The following is a 13,348-nucleotide window of genomic DNA, read 5'->3' as shown; positions in this document are numbered from 1 at the left end:
ATTTCTCATCTTCAACTAGTTAAGTGGCGTAAGGGCCAAATACCAATCTTTTTTGTATGATTTGGTGATCTCATGTATCTTTCCTTTGTGAATGGGTCCTTATGATTCAGGCTTTTTTCCTGTTCCACACATTTGCATTGAAGGAAAAAATCTCCTCATAGATACAATGTCCAGCACAAAAAGTTGTGGACTGTAAAATTTTCTTCGGAGTTCAATGTGAAGAAAATATTTAGAGAATTGTGTTCTGCAATTTTTGTTACAGTCACATTTCTCCAAACTTTCTTAAACTGTATGAAGTGTAAATGAAATTCTAGGCCCTCATTCAGTAATGAAAACATTAATTTCATCAAGATCATCTCTTTTCTTTTTTGTCTCTTGTTGATACTTGTCTGCCCAAACAGCAGGGTTTCTTCATCTCTTTTTCCACACTATTTTTTTATTGCTTCCAACCCATTCTTCTGGTAAATTTTGAGGTGTGCTTTGAAATGTATAGAGAATGTAATTCCTTTCCAATGGAGGTTAAACTTAATACTTACTGGAACAAGAAAAAGTTATTGCTAGCAGAATCTTCACACCTCTAAAATGTGCTCTTTGTGAAATGTATTCTTGGAAGTTTTCAAAGCTCTGTAGGAATCCAGCAGCCCACAGCTGGGGGCACTAACAAAGAGCTGCACAGTAATTAAGGTGGTGAGGAGACCCTCAGCCTCAAGAACAAACAGAATTTTCTGAAAGTGTTTGGAAAAAAAATGCTGCTTATTTCAGCTTGCCCCACTTTGTTACGTGGAGCCCAATCATCACTGAAGTATGTCCTCTAACAGGACAGTGTCAGAACTCTCTGGGCAAATGGAATGGGAAATAGAGTTGTGAGCTCTTTAAATGGAAAAACTTCCAGAAGTAGTAGTTTCCATGTACTTTCAGTGTCAGTTCTAGACAATTATGGATGTGATTTTTATCAGTGTTTAAGGACTAGAAGCTCCATCTCTGCATCATCAGTCATTGAAATGAATTGTGCTGTTTGAGGATTATAGCTGCAGCAGGAGCTTGCTCTTGGTTAATCTGTTATCTTCTGGTTTTCAAGGAAATATTCATTTGTGGTGCTTTACAGTTCATATTTCCAACACTGAGTAGTGTCAGGAACGTTCTTGGTGAACTGCACTGCAGAAATGTCCAGAACTCACCCAGTGTGAAAGGAATTAGGTAAAAATGTGATGGTAAGAGTCACATGTTACTTTTTATACATTAAAACCAGGAGCACAGTGTGTATAGGTCATGCTTAATGTATCAAAAGTGTTAATTTCAAATTGTAAAATCAGAGTTACCCTGGTCTCCTGCCATTCTCCATAGACATATCAAATAAATTATCTTTTTTTTCCCTATTTGATAAAAGGGACTATAATTTTGTGGTTAGTGTTGATATTTTTTTTTGTGCATGTAAACTTAATTTATGCTAAGCTCCTCTATAATATTTTCCTCTCAGAAATTCAAAGTCACTATTCAGATCTGACTGAGATGAGTACATCAGTGAGATGACTGACTCTGAGAATTGCATCTAGTTCAGAAAAAACAAATCAAGCTTTCATTTGTGAGAGTTCAGCTGCCAATCCATGAGTTCTTACAAAGCACCTTGTTCTTTATCTTTTTAAAGTTGACTGTAATAAATCATTCATATCTATATGATGCAATAGAACACCTCCTATTCTTTATATATAGGTGGTTATTTGACATGATTTGCATGATTACACAAGAACAAACACTTAAAAGAGTTTTAAAATACTGGTTTATTGACAAGAGCAGCCTAGAATACAAAAACTACCTAAAAAATCTATTACAGAATATTTGAACTTAGATCTGTTGTAATCCTTGGATCGATCATGAAGGTAATTTTAATTTTCTGTTTTTGTGTAATTGACCTTTTCCATTTTTCAGAAGATCATTTTTTTCAGAGTATGTTGCAATTCCTGTGAAGCCTTAAGGCAGTTGCATGGCTGTCTCAGCTGAAGTGTTGGGGTCACTCTGGCAGCAGTGGAGGGTGGGGCAACAGTGTGCCCTGTTTTCTGGGAGGAGTGTTACAGGCTGCTCCAGACTGTCAAAATGAGACTTCTGTGATTATCCAAACTAAATATTTTAACTTTATGCTTTCCTAAGTTGTGGATTTGTTATGTTACTTTGCTTGTTTTTCTATTACTGCGAATCCTGTGAAGCTGTTTGCTGCCAGTTACACAAACTGACACTGGAATGGCACCTTGGTTTTAGTGAATAACCACCAGCCAGTACTGTAATTTCTTCAGTTTGAAACATTTAAAATGTTTTCATTAAGCAACATATTTCTTTCAGAACAAACAGATGTGTTGATACTGCCCTGTCTTAACTTAATATGACATCTGTATTTTGTCTCAGGAAAAGAAGCGGTTAACGATTTGTAACATTGCTCGTCAGTGGGAGATCCAGCAGAACAGAACAGCCCTTGAGGCTTCTTTAAACCAGGATAAGGACAGTGAGCCCTGTCAGATCAATGGCAGTGCTGCATATGTATTTCCTGAAGAAAGCAGGTATTTTATTGGATAGTATTTCTACTTGTTTGTGTCTCACATTCCAGGTTGCTACTTCTCACTGAATGACATTGTCGAAAGTACTTTATCCAAATCAATCCTAAAAAGATGTCTTACTTATTACTACTGGTCAAAGGGTAATATATATTTAAAAAGTAATAAAACAGCAAGCTAAATTATTAGGTGATTTTGCTAAAAAGTGGACAACTTCATGTTTGCAAGAAATGTTAAATATGAATTCCCGAGCCTTCTTAAGACTGTTCATTTCCTTGACAACTTAGATTGTTGCCTTCAGTTGAAATGAGCAAAATGAAGATGTATGGGCATTACAAACACTTGTAACCTCTTTGTGTATCAGGAGGTTTCACAGTTGAATTCATGCTCTTAGTTTGAACAGCAGCATCCTTTATTGGACTGCTTTCACAACCATGATATTTAACAGTAGCAGTTTTTTGACTTAGGAATAAAACTAAGATAATTTTTGTATTCTTGGTTTAAAATATATTATCTTTTTAGCTTGCTTATTTGCATCTAAAAGGTGGCCATCTGGCATTATATAGTTTAAAACACACTTACTTAAATGCTTGAGTGATTGCTCATGTCATAACTCTTACATTTCACATAGCAAACACAATGTGAAGGGGACATTGCTTAAATAAATACATTATTTGAAGTTGTGTTTAGATATCTAAAGCAACACAAAATATGCTAGGTTAGCCTTCTGAGTTAACATTTTTAAGCAGTTTTTAAAATATGAATGGATTCTTTATTTAATTTTACCCCTCCACCAACTCAAATACACCCAGAGCCCTTCTGCTGAAGGAGTAAAACGTTTGCAGTGTTACCTGATGGAAAGAGGATTTTCCAGCCCTCAGTGTTTTTGAACCAGAACCATGTGGGGTCCTGAAAATGAATGATTGCTGAGAAATGCCACTGTATTTGGCAGTTGGGTTTTGGTGAAAGTAAGGACTGTCATTCGTTGATGTTATTATGTCAAAATACTGTCATTTATATCACTGTATTTTTATTTCCTTTGCAGGTCTCTTGATGCAATTCTGAGCAGTGCAGTACAAGGCTTGTCTGTCCTAGAGTCTCACTTAGTGGAAGTGGAAGGGGACACTCTTGGCTTGTATGGTGCAGGAGCACTGGAGTGCCTGGATCGGAACTGGAGTGTTCAAACAGCTGGAATTATTGTCACAGTCTCCTTTATGTTCATAGAATTTGATGAAATTGTTCAAGTGCTGGCAAAACTGAAGATGAAATTCCCTAATTGTGTGGTGAGTGTGCCTCAGGTTTCAGCTCTGTGAACAGCTATGGAAGGTGCATTCCCTCATGGAACCTTCCTTCAGCACGGTCACCCTTGAGTGCCTTCATGTCAGTAGATGCAGTTATGAATTACATCTTTTCTTGGTATTATTTAACTTGATACTCCTTAAAAATCAATACTTCGGTTTAGATTCCTTTTCAGACTGATTTTTATTTCTTTTAATTCCTTTGACCTAGCTGATTATTTTGAAGTTGAAAAACTGGTGTGTAAATACAGTCCTGCTGCTCTGTAATATCGTTATGGATCCATGGTATCAGGAGGACCTCATTTGTCTTGTGAGTGCAAAGATTAGGTAGTTGATAGGATAAAAAGAAAGAAGTAAAATTGAAGGGAATAGCTAACTAAATCAGTACAGCTCTTGGAATTACTCAACTCCTGATGAAGCCAAGCAACATAAATAAGATGTCTCTTTAGTATGTCTCTTTTTCATTTTTCTCTTTGGATGTTTAAATCAGTCATTTTGAAGCAAATAGTAAAATAAAGATGACATACATAAGCAACTTTTAACTCAGGCAGTATGAGTTGCTGCTTTTCAAGATTTTGAGTATAACAAAACTTCATGGTTTAATTGAAATAGATAAATTTGTGGGGAGCTTGAGACAAATTTATCCATATTAATGAAACAATAGTTTTGGGTGAGGGGAGGGGTGGAATTTGTGGGTGGTAGCAGAATCTTAAACTAAATTTTTATGTTCCCTGTCAATTTTTCCTCCTTTTCTTTCCCTCAGTAATGCTACTGTGTAGCCAGATATATGGTGCTCATAGGATCATTAGTGTAGGGCATGGTGCAAACACAGCAGGGTATGACTTAGCCAGTGTGTTGTGCCCAAAAAAGTCAGATTTTTGAAAACATGTGTTGTATTTACTTTTATGTGTAGATGTTGCAGCTTTCAGAATTAAAGTAAACATTGCTCAAGTAGTATCACTGCTTTTTGTAACACTGAAAATATTGCTGTTAGTAAAGGATTTATAAATTCCATGGGGGCTGTGAAGTTGACATCTTTTAACAGATGTAATATATAAGCAGTTGAAACATTGCTGTGTTTTGCTACAAAGACCTCAAGCGGAAAAGAGCTCAGTTGCTTCGCCGGCCCCACGGCTGTTGGTCTGAGTTTCAAAAACAGAGTGGCACAAAACTGTGGGTTCACTCTTTGCTGTTTCTTTATGGAGTTTGCTGTGGTTTGACCTTTCTCAGCACCTGAAGTTCAAGGAGACAAACCTCGTGGCGCTGCAGCAGTTCAACGCCCTGGCCGAGGTGCATCGCATGGAGCAGCTGACGGTCGATCCTCAGGGAAACCCAGTTGTGAACTTCACCCTGTGGAAATACTACGTTCTGTTCAGGCTGAACCATTTCAATCTGCAGAAGATAAATGGAGTGAAGGTAGGACAGTGTCCCTCCTTTCTTATCATTGGTCTCACAGGGTCAGTTAGCGTTGTTTTTTAAAAGAGCAGATGAATTGATAATAAAACGAGCACAGCCCTGTCAGGGTCTTTTCAGTACTAGGGGAAAAAAATTTAAGTAGACTTCACCATGTAATTTGTTGTGAAATAGATATTAAAATTAATACAATTTAATAATATTGAATATGTGCAATTAATGTTAAATAAACTCCATGATTTTACTTGATTTTAAGAGGCACTTGTTTATTGTGTTTGAGAAGATCACAGTGCTGACATTGAATACTTATGCAAAAGTGTGTGTTTGACAGACTCCTTAGTGATTTACAGAATATGATTATTTAAAATTGAAATTTCCAGTGTTACAAAATATCATAGAATCATGTTTTTTTCCTTTAAGGCTATCACAGGAAAAAGTAACACAACTGTTTAAGTAGACTTTTTGTTACAATCTCAAGCTCAGGAAATTCAGTCTCTGAAGGAAAACTTTGAATTTAATATTTCTTGGGGAGAGTTGAGTAAAGGGAGCACACGTAGCACAGCACGATCTTCTGTAGGACATAGATCACATCTTAAATATGTATGACAAGAACATTTTTGTCCTCAACAAACTTTTTCAGCCAGACCACACTATATGAAGATGTGCACACAACTTTTTTCCTAGTGTCATTAATCATTTGAAAAGTGTCGTAGCCAAGCTGAGGAAAGAGATGAGCTCTGATTGCTGTTTTTCATTATCCTACAGCAGAAATCATGGCATCCAGCTTTGCAGATGTATATCACCTTTTGGATTAACATCAGTAATGGAAAATACTGTTTCAATGTAAAGAACACAACCCCTGACGTGTGTTCTCAGACCTTGGATCAGCGGCAGAGAATCGTTTAGATGACAGAAAGGGAAATGTGCAGATTCTGCTGTTCTGATCACCATTTGTGTGCAGTGTTTGTGGAGACTCTTTATGTTGCCAACTCTGAGGTTCACAGAGCTGTGAAGTAAAAGCAATATATACTAACTGAATTAACTAAATAAATTGCGTAACTCTGGCACTTTTAAACTATAAAAAACCCCCCTGCATAACAAAGCTTTTATTTTCTCCAGTTCATGTTCCAGGCTAGAAGCTGAGTGTTCATCTCCCCCAACAATGATTCTATTCCCTTGTCCAATTGTTACATTTACTGTGAAGAAGCAAACTCTCTTAGTTGAGAAACACTATTTGAAGTTTTTCCCAGTGACAGTAATCTCAGATTAATTCCAAATTGTCAAGGTTTGCAGTTACCAAACCCTACAGAAAACTGTACAGCCGTGGTGTGGCACACAATGTGACAGATGCACCACATTCCCTGAGCTGGGCCTGTTGGCACAGTTGGTGCCTGTCCCCTGCACTTGGCAGGACCCAGGCATGAAGCCTTACATTTATGTGATACTACCGTTAAATCTTTTTGTGATTAATGGAGCAAACAATGCACTGCAGTAAGAAAGAGAACATGAGTTTTTGTGAACTGGAGAGTGTATTCAGCATTGCTGGTCTCTGTTGACCTGGTCCTTATGCTTCTCTTAACATAAATAAATACATTAAAATCACTTTTTTCTCCAGCAGGCATTTCTGCCTGCAGTGGGCTTTGTTTCCCTAGCTGCCTTCTGTGCTCTTTGTTTTAGACCTTTCTTCTGTTACAGGCTGTTCAGCAAGACCATCTACTCCTAGGCTACTAAGTAAGACTTATTTAATTTGAAGTGAAAATGAACAAATCTAAACACTGTGAAAATGCAGTTGACTTTACATTTCTAATTTCCTGGTCTTGTTTTCTCTGGTGAATTTATCCCTGCATTATGCTGTTGCAGTATAGTTTAGGCAAGAGTAGATTGAATAGTCCATAAACATTAAACAAGAATATAATAGAAGTCTGTTAATGTGGATCAAAGTTCCATTTTAGTCATACATTTGAATAATATAGAACACAAAGTTTGTCTGGAACTGCTTAGTAAATATTGTGAGTATTGAATTTATTTAATAATGGGTTGCTCTCCCAAAATATGTTACAGGATGAACGGAAATTAAATTTGATCCAGAAGTTAAGAAGTCAGTGAGTAAGTTTCATCATCCAGTGTTATCCAGGTCAGATTTAGATGCTCATAAAGATTGCTTCTGCTCTCAGTGGAAAGCCAGGAGTCCAGAAACTGTGCCAACAAACTTTTGGCAGTTGAAGGCAGTTCACAGTCTGGCCATCCACAGGCCGTGGTCTCCAGAGGTTATGAGCCAAGACAAACAGAAAACAGTAACAACCACCACCAAAAAATGAGCCCCTTCACCTTCTTTACACTTTTCAATTTTGTATAAAATGAATTCTGAAAACTTTTCAAGCATTGAAAATTAGTTTAAAGAGATATCTGTAACTTAATGGTGACACAACAGTGTGGTTGATATTTAGAGAAGTGTAATGGAAGAACACTTATTTTGGGGAGTTGAAAAATGAGTTGAAAAATGCAGAGAAAATACTTTTTTTTTCCCTTCTAAAGCTTCTCTTTCTATAAGGTCTTCTCCATGATTCTGCCAAAACAGGAGAATCTGTAACTTACCTTTTCACATGTGCATGCCCAGAATCTTTCTCCAGCATAACTTAATCAGAAATTTTCCAGTAGACCTTCTGCAAGTGCAGGCAATATGGAGCAGAATTGCTGTGTCTGGCCTTCAGAAAATCAATGTAAGAAACTGTTATGAAACTCCTCATTTCACAAAGACTCTCATGACGCACAGTACATACACTGGAATTTCCAGAATTACAGGAAATCAAACAAGCACCACTACCCCATTTGGTTTCTTCTAAAGTACATTTGAAGTGCCAGTAAAAGCAAATCTGTTTTGAAGATGTGCCTGGAACAGATCTGTTTGCAGTGTCCTGTGTAACGAGTCTGAGTTAATTCTCCATGTACATGTGTAATGAAATATGAATGTGCTAATATTAAAGTGTAACTTTTTCCATTTTTGTTGCCTTCCCACTCTCTCACAGGTCACTGAAGATGATGTTGTAAAGGCAGAAAGGCTCTTTGGCATCCTGGCATATGTAGCATCTTCTGAGCTGCCACATTATCGTGTACTTTCATTATTTGGAGAATCCAGGTAAAACGCAATGAACAGAACTGGGATTTGTCCAGAACGTGTTGTTAAATTCTTTTGCACACTGTTGTGGTAAATTCTTTTTGGGTAAAAAGGTAATTTCACAAAAACTATCTTGCAGATGATAAGTCCTCTGCGTGCTGCACAAGTGTAACCATCTCCTGGTCTTTGTAGCCAGAGGTTTTCACACGATTTGTATGAAGTCTGCTGAGTAAAGTGAAAAGGCACATGCATACAAATGTACTGCTTGTTCACTTCTCCATTGTATTGGTCTTGGTGAAGACTTTTGGACTTTGACAATGAAAACTGGCTATTTTTTGTGGGTGTTATATAGTGGGTGACTGTAACAGTTGACAGATTTAGGAGTTGTACTGTAAAAAAAGGGTGCTTAAACCCCTCTATTTTTAGTCTTCTAGAAATGAGTTTAAGTTTAAGCTGCAAGACTTCCTATTTAGGAGATGCTATGTGATATATGTCAAGGTCAATTGTATAGAGGCAAATTAATGAAGGAATATCTAGAATCATATGTATTTTGACTAGCTTGAGAATGCAATATAGTTGAAAGCTCAAAAATATGTGTTCAAAAGGAGAAAAAAAAAACCCTCACAATCACTAGAAACATCTGCACTTAAAAAAAATTCCAATAATTAGGACTGTAAACCTCTTATCTTTTCACAGGAGGAAGCAATTCCATTATCTGCTAGAGGGAAAGGGCAAGAAATCTGGGGTTGGGAGTGAGGAAAGTAGTGAGAACAGAAGAAATGGAGGGGAAAGCACAACTCGAGCAACATTGAATTACATGACAAAGGACTTCCATATGGAAAAGCTTGAGGTAAGTGTATCATTAAAAAATACTTTTATTCTCTATTAGGTAACCTTAGGCTACTACCCATGGAATTTGTCTAGATATCAAGTTTCAGTTGTGCTGTTGAGAATGATGGTTTTAAAATATCACTGCTTAACATATTTACATACCTGATCAAACACTTCATCTGACTGATCTTTGCCAGAGTATTGGGAAATGCTCAGTTTCTCTCTTTACTGAAGTAGTTGCTGAACAGTGCCACTGTCTCAGAAATACATTCTCACCTACCAGCCTTATGTTCTTGACAAAATGTACCTCAATTATTAAAATATAAGAAGCGAGCACAGTTTTTTACAAAGAAAAATATATATTGCACGTGTTAGATTTTCCCAAAATGAATTGGTGAAGAAACACCTTGAGACAGCACTTCAGAGAGTGTAGGCTGTAGCAATAAAGAGCTCTTTCCTAGCTTTTAAATGAGCTACAGGCAAGTAAATATATATGAAATGTGTTAGGTTTAATTATTAATAAAACTGCAAGCTGGCTTATTTCAGACAAGTGCATCAGTCACGGTTGTTTTAGTTTGTGTTTCTGATCTGCTCACTCTTTTGCTTGGGCAGAGGGAAATTGTTCCCAGAGGGAACATGATTCTTTCAGCCACAGTCTCCTTTCTGAGCAGTCATCATGAGTTCTAGCTGTATAACCCTAATTGCCACATTTGTCCCATTATTTGCTTTTTAGTTGTGTAGAAGTAGGTAAATCTTCTAGTGCAAGAAATTTAAACAAGTTCAGTAATCACTGAATTCAGTTATTGCACCGTGGCTTTGTTATCTCAGATCCACAGCATAGAGCAGAGACAGTGGCTGCATGTGTGGAGGGATTAAATTAAGAAAACATTTTGGTTTCAAAAGCTGTGATTGTAGCTCTTAAAACTTCAAATAGCATGGAGTAAGGCAGTGAGGTATTCCTCTTGTCCTTTACCATGGAACAAGCAATATAATATAATAAATATAATAAATATAATATAATAAAACAAAATAAGCTTGGTATTTGTGCAGTCCATGAAATACATGTATTGTTTTCTCTTCCCAGTGCAGCAATTCCCACCTTGTCCTTGGCTATAGCACTGTGTTTGCAGCAGATATTGCAGGATGTAAGATAGGCCAAACCAACATTAAACTGACATGATAAATGCACCTCAGTAACCATGTTGGTAAAGATGACAGCCTTGAGTCATTGTTTAATAATTTGGGTTTTTAGCTGAAACCAGTGGAAAGTATTTTCTCTGCTTTGTCACTCATTGAAGAAAACTTCTGTTTCGCTGGCCTGAAGCATGATCCAGCATTTTAAACAATGCCATACATCAAACTAGTTAGACATTTAGCACCAATATAACTTATTGTTCAACACTTATGATGGCATTTTATAGAAACTTTGCAGAAACAGAGATTAATACTGTTTGAGTTACTAAAATGCAGAGATAGTAGCTGCACAAAGCACCGTATCTTTTTATTAATTTTTAAAGGTTCAACTTGCTTCAGTATCTATCATAATACTCATTAGGAGCCATGCACTTGCCAGAGTGCCTGTTGAAAAGGATATGTACTGGCATGTTTTTCTATGGTGATGTGCTTGTTAGGGCAGGTAGATAAACATGTACTCTCCAACTGTTGTACTGTGATGATGAAGTGCTGGAAAGGGAGAGAAGGAAGAAAAGTGGTTTAGTGCTTTATAGTTTCTGTAAATTTTCACTGCAATGCCAGAAGGCAACAGAAATAGTTAATGCTATTAAAAGTTATTTATGACCACTTAAAAGTTGATTTCAGATAATTAATGAATTAATATAGCATGGATATTATGAATACACTAAGATTCTCTTGCTCACCACAGACCCTGGGCCATGAGACTTAAAACTAAGAGAAGAAAGTGCACAATAACCTCTTTGCTTGTTAATTGCTGTGTCCCTTAATTCATGAAATTTTTGTGGGTTTTTTTTTTTATTTGCTCTCGTTTAACCTTTTTTTTTTTTCCCCCCTCTTCCTTATACAACGTGTAATGGTTCTCTCATGCAGGAAATCAAGGAAAGGAAAGCATTTTGCCAGACATACGTGGAGACCTTGGTGAAGGAGGCAGCTGACATCAACCTGAAGAACGAGTCGCTGCAGAAGCTCTGGCCTCAGATGTTCATCGAGCTCGTCAGAGACGCAGTGATAGAAATCCGCAATAAAAATTCCTACATGAAGCTCTGCTTGCAGAGGATCACCGAGCAAAAACAGTAGAGCCAAGGAGTGTTGTCTTGCAAGCTTTTGGGATCAGTATTCCATCATGTTTTACAAACTTCATCCGGTAGAATATAAAATTGCCATCACCGTGGCACACTTCACCTCCCCACCCAAAGGGATGCCTTGAAATCTTAATCAACTGTCAATAGTTTTGAAATACAAGTTGACTTTCATACTGCTTCAGCAATGCTTCCTTGGCCAACTAAAGCAGTGAGATAGCACTGGTGAGATAACTCAGTGATTGTCATGTTTTACTAAGTTATTATTTATTTTTTTTCTGCTACCCTTGATTCTGTAGTGCTACAGCATTGATTTTTGAGGAACAAATTTACAATGCTTGCCTTATTTTTTATTGAACACTTTTCAATTGTCACCTTTTTGACTGCTGCTGTTTAGAGAAAAAAAAAAAATCAAAAATAGTAGCTGATTTTTTTTATGACCAAAAGCTAATAAATTATTTTTACACCCTAAACTCGATGAAGACTTATTATTGTTGCTTAACCTGTGAGATTAGAGAACACTTTTTCACATCAGTGTCATGAGTGCTCAGCATATTGACATTTAATGAACCTGATTCTCAACTAAACAAATTCCCCAAACTTGATTTCAAATGTTTTTCATTAATTTCACTAGTAAGTTTATGTGAATTATTATAGGTAAGATATGAACTCAAGGTAGCTCACTTAAGCTTTATTTTTGTTGTGTTAAAATATGTTAATATAATTTATTTTGTTTCTTGATTACTAAGTTATTTACTTCTGAAGTTTGCCAAGATCAAACGAGCTAAAGTGCATGCATTACATTTGGTAAGGAGACTGATGACTACTACTGAGTTGTAATTCATTTCTGTGTGACTGTGTGAAAATTTCATATTATCAATAAAAATAAATTCTTCAATTTTACCCTTCACAGATACTGTAAAGAAGTACTGTGTGCAAAGAAAAGACTTAATGCTGCATGAAGAGATGAGACACAACTTGCCCCTAAAACCAACTGTGAATGGGTAGAAAAAACCCCACATTCCATAGTACAATAATTCCCACTGTAAACACCTTGCCAGCTTCTGTCCAGAAATTCAACTTAAGAACAGGTCCAGCTGATTCCCATGGCTGGCACTCATGTCCAGGTAGAAAGTTGTGCCATTTAAACTTAATTTTTTAGTTCCATTGTATTTTAACTAAAAGAATCCAGTGCATTGTTTTACTTTGTTCAAATTGTTCTTATTTTACATAAGCTCATTTATAAAAAAACAAACCAAAGAAAACTTCCTGCAAGGGTTTCTATGGCTCAGAACTGAATTTATTTTTAAACATTATCTGGAAGAGACTCTCTGGCAAAGCAGAGATGCAGATACAGTTTAGTAGGTTTTTATGCCTTGAAAATCATGGAATCATAGAAGGGTTTGGGTTGTCCTTGAACACTTCCAGGGATGGGGCAGCCACAGCTTTCCTGGACAACCTGTGCCAGGGCCTCACCACCCTCACAGGGAAGAATTTCTTCCTAGATCTAATCTAAATCTGCTCTATTTCAATTTAAAGCCATTTCTTCTTCTCCTATCACCACATGCCCTTGTCCAAAGTCCCTCTCCAGCTCTCTTGGAGCCCCTTTAGGTACTGGAAGGGGTTCTGAGGTCTCCCTGGACACTTCTCCAGACTAATCAGACCAAACTCTCTCAGCCTTGAATGAATAGCAGGAGTCAGGTGGTTCTGGGTGTTTTGGGGTCTGCTTGCATTCTGGTCCAGGTGGTACATCTAATTTGTCAGAGAGAATGCATTTTCAGAGCATGTCCCAGGTTAACAATGACATCCCTCATGTTAATGCAGTTTTCCATTTGGTTTGTGTTATATGTGATGTTCTAGACCATACTTGCAGGT

General features: G+C 37.0%; 2 protein-coding genes across 4 annotated transcripts in view; both read left to right on the top strand.

Annotated features, from left to right (window-relative positions):
* LRRC49 (leucine rich repeat containing 49) overlaps positions 1-12,376 on the top strand; it is a 43,373-nt gene extending 30,997 nt beyond the window's left edge. For all 3 annotated transcript variants that reach the window (XM_027644517.1, XM_027644516.1, XM_027644518.1), the window contains 6 exons: positions 2,398-2,549; positions 3,589-3,826; positions 5,072-5,257; positions 8,281-8,390; positions 9,066-9,219; positions 11,265-12,376. In XM_027644517.1, the coding sequence (XP_027500318.1) occupies positions 2,398-2,549; positions 3,589-3,826; positions 5,072-5,257; positions 8,281-8,390; positions 9,066-9,219; positions 11,265-11,471 (1,047 nt within the window). In that variant the 3' untranslated portion in view covers positions 11,472-12,376. The remainder of the gene's footprint in view (positions 1-2,397; positions 2,550-3,588; positions 3,827-5,071; positions 5,258-8,280; positions 8,391-9,065; positions 9,220-11,264) is intronic.
* A 126-nt stretch (positions 12,377-12,502) lies between these two features.
* Positions 12,503-13,348, top strand: part of LOC113947685 (thrombospondin type-1 domain-containing protein 4-like) — a 109,667-nt gene continuing 108,821 nt past the window's right edge. The window contains exon 1 of the mRNA XM_027644522.1: positions 12,503-12,600. The gene's annotated coding sequence lies outside the window, so the exon portion shown is untranslated. The remainder of the gene's footprint in view (positions 12,601-13,348) is intronic.

The sequence above is a fragment of the Corapipo altera genome, unplaced genomic scaffold (genome assembly GCF_003945725.1).
Source record: "Corapipo altera isolate COAL_440 unplaced genomic scaffold, ASM394572v1 50, whole genome shotgun sequence".
In the NCBI taxonomy this organism is placed as follows: domain Eukaryota; kingdom Metazoa; phylum Chordata; class Aves; order Passeriformes; family Pipridae; genus Corapipo; species Corapipo altera.
Note: the sequence above shows the minus strand (reverse complement) of the source record. Positions and strands in the feature narration are given on the sequence as shown.